Raw genomic sequence first — 6,938 nt, 5'->3', positions numbered from 1 at the left:
TAAAGGTAGAAGAAAAAATAATTGAAACATATCATGGCAAGTTCAGTGTAAACACCATGACAATTCATGTGCAATAGACATGACAACTTTTTACCCTCAAAAAAATGTCGTCGAAACATATTAATATCAGATCTAGTTTCGAAGATCTCATCGCGATGGATTTAATGTTGAAAACGGATCTTCAATCGGATTTTTTTATTTAAGAGATAAAACATTTTAAAAACTGAAAATCCAAAAAAATTCCCACATGCATGCATGAGGTGATGTGGCGCAGTCTCTGTGTTGTAGGGCATGTGGGCTGGTGTTGCTCACACCACACGTGTGAGCGTTATCAGCGTTCATATAAAAAGACCCAAAGGGGCAGATCCAACAATTCCCGACCGTCAAATCAAGTCAATCCAACGACTCAGATTGCTCCAATGGTGAGTGCCCAACACGTTTAGTGTGCAGTTAATATCATACCAAATATTAATGCCAATACTAATCACATAATTAATATGCAAATAATATCTTACCTAATATTTACGTGTAATTAATATATTACCTAATATCAACGTGCATTGCACGTACACGTTACTACTATCTACAAACTAAAGGAAATGAATTAAATTCTTTTGTATTTCCAAGAAAAAACCACATTAATATTTCTAGTATCCATATGGATAAATAATCCTAAATATAGGTAGTACAATATTTGTTAAATATGGTGATGCATAGAACCAAAGGAAATGAATGAATGAAATTATTTCTATGGAACACACAATACTATGCATAGTCTTTATTTATATCCAAATGAATTAATTGCCCTATAGTGCCGGTTTGGCCCTGTTTGGTTCATAAGTCCTATGACTTTTTCTAGTCCCAACTAAAAAGTTCCTAGTCCCTAAAAAGTCCTTCCCTGTTTGTTTCCAAAGACTAAAAAGTCCCTAGTCCCTTCCTAGAGGTTATTAAATGACCATGTTGCCCCTAGTATATAGAAAATAACAATCAAACAACAGGCTGTCCCTAAAGGCTGCGTCAGAATGGCAATTGCTCAGGGATGGGCTGGTGCATGGTTAGTCAACGCTTGCAACTGCGCGGCGACAGCAACGAGCGATCAGTTGAAGAGGTGCCGCAGTTTAGTGGTTGGATACGGTGGTGGGATCCGGTGACGACAATGCTTGAGCGTTATTTCCTTCTTGAAGGCGTTGCTGTTGAAGAACACCGTTGTCCTTGTGGTGTCGACAGAAAGTTGGTGCGGATATGATCGTTGCTGTAGTTTGTCGATGTTGTTTTGATCACTTTGGTTTTTTTTTCTTGCTTCGGCATAGCTTTGGTCTTTTATGACTTTGCTCTTTGTCGTCGTGTTTTGTGTGCGTGTGTTAGTGTTGGCTGTGTGCATCCTAATTGTGCAGAGGCCGGATGTGTGCTCATTGTGTTTGTATCCACTTGATGCTTCATTCTGAGTCAATAAAATTCACCCTTTGTCAAAAATCAAATATTATATATATGAACTAAACATTGGAACTAACAAGAAGAAACAAGTTTTACAATACATGTAAGTAATCTGTGAACATCAACCATTTCTTTCAGGAAATAGTAACACAGTTTTCCTCCAGGGAAATAGTAACAGATCAATATTCTGTATGAACTAAACATTGGAAATAACAGATTAGTGACTTGACACACCAGGTTAGCAAGTTTTCTTTCAAAATGTCACATGTGTGCAATTTGTGAACATCAAACATTTCTTTCAGTAAATATTAACAGATCAGGATTGCATACGGACTTTTCTTTCCGGAAATATTAACAGATCATGATTCCATATGGACTTTCCTTTCAAACAAAATATAAGAAAAAGTTTGACGAGAAATAAGAAATAAGTGTGTAAGCACAAATACCTTGGGCGGTCATCTAACGATCTGATCTGCTTCCTTTAACTTTGGACATTTGTATATCTGAACCTTCTTTATGTATGCAACTGCCTCTGCTCCACCAAATGAAACTAGGTTTGGACATTCCCAAATCCTAAGTTCCTCAAGTGATGCAAGATTACCGCTCCAAATGTCACCTGGAATGGATGTTATACCCTGGCACCCACCGATGCTCAGAGAGATGAGGGATGTGAGGTTCTGTAGGCAGCTGGGAACATATGGAGAGATATCCCCGTAGCTCCTTAAGCTTAGCCTTTGGAGATATGATGGCAATACCAGCCCCCTTTGCCAGTTAAGACTTGGGCAATTAATAACCACCAGATGTTTCAGATGAGGAAAACCCACAAACCTTTCAGCTGGCAGGGACAGTAACCCAGGACAACCTTTGACGTCAATTTCCTCAATAGCAGGTAGGTATTCTTGTGTTAGGAGGTCATCAAGGGTTGACAATTTACCATATAACTCAACGTCTAGGGCTGCAAGGGACGAGAATGGTCTAATACGACCAGTGCCCGTAGATATGGAATTGCAGCGAATTTTCAACCTCCGTAGAGCTGGAAGACTCCACGTTTGTACTTGGATGGATATGACAGACTCAGATCGAAAATCAAAAGAGGTGAGGGAGCAGCAATCGATATTGCAAAACAGACTGGAATCATGCAAAAATAGCTTTTTGAGGGACCGCGAAACCAAACTTTGGAGGCGGATGTTTGGACAATTGGCTATAAACAGTTCTTCAAGGAAATGAAAATTCCCAAACACTTCAGTTGGTATTGATTCTAACATCTTGCAACCGTAAGTTCTTATTTCCTTGATAGCTGGTACATAATCTGGATGCAGAAAATCTTCTAGGCTTGATAAATTTTCGCAACTAGCAATGCTTAGGTCTGTCAGGGACAAGAAAGTACCAATTGCATGTATTTCATTTAGGTTTATGTTCTGTGAGATCATCGGAAATGATATGCTCTTCATCCCAACAAAACCTACAAAATGAAGTGATGTTAAGCTTGGCAAGTTTTGTGGTTGAAACCAGCTTGGGAGCGAGACACCGACATAATTCTGGACAAAGAGACGCTTGAGGCTGATAGGAGGCTGCAGACCTTCAAGCACTTCTATATCACTGTTGTGCATACAAAACTCAGCAGGGCGTAAAGCAACTCGCATAATCAATACCAACCTATCAAGACATTTCTTATTCTTCAGTTCAGCTTCTGCTGCATGATCCTTACTTAGGATGCCAACATTATCTATCAACAAGTATTCACGAATTTGATTCAGATTCTTTATTGACCTAATTCCTCGTCCCTCTTGATAGGCTGAATTAATACTTAGTCCGTTTAACTCAAATTTCTGTAAACTGGTCAACTTATCAAAGTCAGCGGGTAAGCTTTGTAGGTTGCATTTCTTGGCATATAAAATCTGCATATTATATAGCCAACAGAAAGTTGAAGGAATCCTCTTCAAAGTACAAGTTCTGGAGATTTCAAGGTACCGAAGATGCTTCCAATTACCAATACTATCTGGTAATTCATTTGTGAAGGCACAAGACATCACACGCATACGTGTAAGTTTAGTACACCAGTGGTCCATTACAAAGCATGTTCTTTTCCCCAAATTAATCTTGCAAATTAGGGTGCGCAGCTTCGTGTACTTGCATAGTCTCAACAAGTTGGAATCATCAAATTCACTGCTAGGGAGTATGTATAGATGGCGAACATTCTGGGGAACTTTATCAAAGTCACTCTTATTGCGTAAGATGAAGCAGTCGTGCTCTGCAACTTTTTGTGCCATGTCATGCAGCAAGTCATGGATAACATATCGACCATTAACCTTTTGGAAGAAGGACCGCGCCACAAGGTCATCAAAATACTGATAGCAAATATCTTGAATGGGAACACCACCTTGAGGCTCCGCAAAGCCTTCTGCTACCCAAATTTCAGCTAAGCATGCCTTCTCAAATTTGTAATCTTTGGGATAAACAGCACAGAATGCAAAGCATTGTTTCAAATAGAATGGTAAATACATGTAGCTCAACCGAAGGGCAGGCAAAATATCGGTTTCCTTTTGTTTCAGCTCCCATAGTTCACTCTCAACTATAGAATTCCAATGAGATGCTTGAAGGTCCATGCTCAACATGCGTCCTAGAGTTTTGGCTGCCAAAGGAGAACCCTTCAATTTTGGAAGTATTCTTTGGCCAATACACTCTAGCTCGGGATCATTGTCGGAACTCTCAGATCCAAAAGCGCATAACTTGAAGAAATTCCAAAATACGCCATCCTTTAGACCTTCAACTATAACATGCTCCATTGTGCGCACCCCCTCGGTAACATTTGGACATCTCGTGGTGACCAACATCATACTTCCCTCCTGGACACTTCTAAAAGGTGCACAAAACTTCGTCCAACACTGTCCATTTTCCTTCAAGGAGTCATCCCACATGTCATCAAGGACTATCAATAGCCTTTTATTGTTCACATGGTTAGAGAGAGCACGTTGAAGAGAATTCAAATTATCATTTGCCCCCTCCTTTTTAGTGCATGATTGTATGGCCTCTTTAGTTAGTCTCTTCACATCAAAGTCATCCGAGACACAAATCCAAATTATCAAATCAAAGTGGGACCTCACTCGTGGATGGCTGCAGACATGTTGTGCCAAAGTGGTCTTTCCAACACCACCAATTCCAGCTATCACCAAAACAGGAAGGCTCGATATTCTTGATTTTGTGGATGTGCATGTTGATGCATCGATTGAACTAGTTGCTCTCTTACGTTTTGGGCCTGTAGGTACACCAAGTAATCCGAATACCTGCTTCAGCTCCTTGGCACGACCAAATATTTTTGTTTCATTTGGTAAAGACGTGGTCTCTGGCCTGACTAATTTGTCAAAGCGTTGTGCAATTCCATGAAGCCCCAAATTATGCAGCATACTTGAAAGATGGTCCAACCTCGATTGGACATCATTAACTTTGTCGAAGCTGCCTTCGATGACGGTATGAAAGAAGTCAGTGAAAGGAGATTGGCTTGCATTTCCCTCCACTTGCACCTTCTTCTCATACCATGTGAACTCATCAAGAAGGTCTTCGGCCTCATACACAGCATCCTTAAGACACGGAAGGAGCTTGGCCACACATTGTTCATGGCTTCTCCACTCTGCTTTGTTAATGAGGTCGTACATTGCAGGAAGAGTATCCCTCATTCGTTGTAGGCCACTCTCTAGTTGCAAGACATGATCCTGAAGACGTTGTTTCTGTGAGCCACTCCATCGGGAGTGCAGAGATGAGATGGCAGATTTGGCCCACTGAAACAAAGTGACACATTCATTGATGGCACCAACGATCCCAATGGCAGATAGGCTCATTGTGTTTGGCAGGTCCTGCAAGCAATCAGTGGACACAATTAACATCTTGGTAGTAGTTTTTGTTGTCAGGGTATATAACAAGCAGACTATTTGTATGCAACAAGCCGACTACCGTTTTAGTTATTTTCTCCACATATGTTTCCACTGAAAATTCCCATGAAGTTAGTTTCCGTGGATACGTTAGAGAAATGTCATGAAGTGAAAACAAACTTTTATAGTTCCAGTGCGTCTTTGCAATTGGTAACGTTAAGAAAGATATTGTACTTCCACTAGAAATCACCTAAGTGAAATATACACAAACATATACGTATAAGTTAAAATGAGATTATTCCATAGTTTTAGCCAGCTATAGCCCTGCTATAGTCCGCTATAGCCTTTTCAGCGCCGCTAAATGGTCTCATGTACAAATAGCCTGCTATAGCTGATTTGAAGGCCGCCGCTATTTAGCATAGCCCGCTATTCGAAACATTGAAATAATAGAGCCTGGGCAGGACAGTGCACAACAGAAAGAGAGAGATATCACTCATTTTGTGAATATGCCAGAAGACTCTAGAAGCAGTACATGAAAATACCTCAAATATTGAAATAATAGCAAATTATCTTCTGCTTGCTAGTGCTCTCTTCATCAGGTTGCTGAAATTTCCCTCGATTTTTCTTCTTTGAAAAATGGGTTGCTCGAAACCAAAATGGATTGCTTGATTCTATTTTTAACAACACACAGAAGAAAAGATATCAGAAGAAGAAATGAAGCGGTACTTAGAAGAAAACAAGGTTGAAGCTCACCTGGATTGGCGTTGATTGCCGTCGACGAGAGGCTCGCTGTGAAATGTGTGGGAGAGGAATCCAATGACAATCTCTTGGAAGGTGTCAACCCTCACATACATACAGCTTGTGAGCGGAAGTAGCAACCATGCTTTAATTTGTCACGGCCGGCCTCACACAGCTTTCTTCGTCCGCCTGCGGCAACACCGAGGAGAGCTGCTCCATGTTGCGTATCTTATACATATATGGTTATATGTATTCCAAGTCAGACAAGGTCGTGAAAGTGACTCGAATGCGGTGCGGAGCGAGCCGAATAACGATATCTTCAATGTCACGAATATATTGCGTACGTGCGATGAAAACAATAACGAGAATAATATATAGCACGATAAGATCTAGATAAAAGAAAAATTAAGTGTTAACCTTGCAATGCAAACCAGTTATTTCCCATGCTCCCATTGAGCTCCCAACTTCTCCCTCTCGACAGAAACTCACAATTCCTTAAGAACATGATCAGCTTTCCATAGCCTCCAGCTGCCAGTACAAAAATGGCTACTCATCATCGTCGTGAAATAATCGTTTTGTTCTATCCTGAAGAACATGTGCAGCTTTCCATAGCCTCCAGCCGCCATAGCAATTCTTCGCCGTGGCGACCATGCAAGTGATATACCGTTCCCATGTTGCGGCTTGAGATGCAGAACATTTAAATAGTTGCAAACCAAACAGTCCTCTGCTGGTAAAAGAGGCAGAGGATGCTACTCTACTCCAATACAATAGCAACAGAAATGGGAAAAACACGAAGCTTGATTCCTTTGAATGATCGAGGGGGTCAAATTGTTGCTTACAAGGGAATCAATTTGTCTAATAGAAACTCTAGACAAGGGAATCAATCAACTCTTGTGACAA

General features: G+C 40.7%; 1 protein-coding gene across 1 annotated transcript in view; it reads right to left on the bottom strand.

Moving 5' to 3' along the window:
- Positions 1 to 5,270, bottom strand: part of LOC119358513 (putative disease resistance protein RGA4) — a 10,194-nt gene extending 4,924 nt beyond the window's left edge. Inside the window, exons 1-3 of the mRNA XM_037625018.1 lie at positions 3,619 to 5,270; positions 2,944 to 3,348; positions 1,899 to 2,877 (exon numbers count right to left, since the gene is read on the bottom strand). Of these exons, the coding sequence (XP_037480915.1) occupies positions 1,899 to 2,877; positions 2,944 to 3,348; positions 3,619 to 5,270 (3,036 nt within the window). The remainder of the gene's footprint in view (positions 1 to 1,898; positions 2,878 to 2,943; positions 3,349 to 3,618) is intronic.
- Between the last annotated feature and the right edge of the window lie 1,668 nt (positions 5,271 to 6,938).

Source organism: Triticum dicoccoides, chromosome 2A (genome assembly GCF_002162155.2).
Source record: "Triticum dicoccoides isolate Atlit2015 ecotype Zavitan chromosome 2A, WEW_v2.0, whole genome shotgun sequence".
NCBI lineage: Eukaryota > Viridiplantae > Streptophyta > Magnoliopsida > Poales > Poaceae > Triticum > Triticum dicoccoides.
This window is presented reverse-complemented; position numbering and strand designations above follow the sequence as displayed.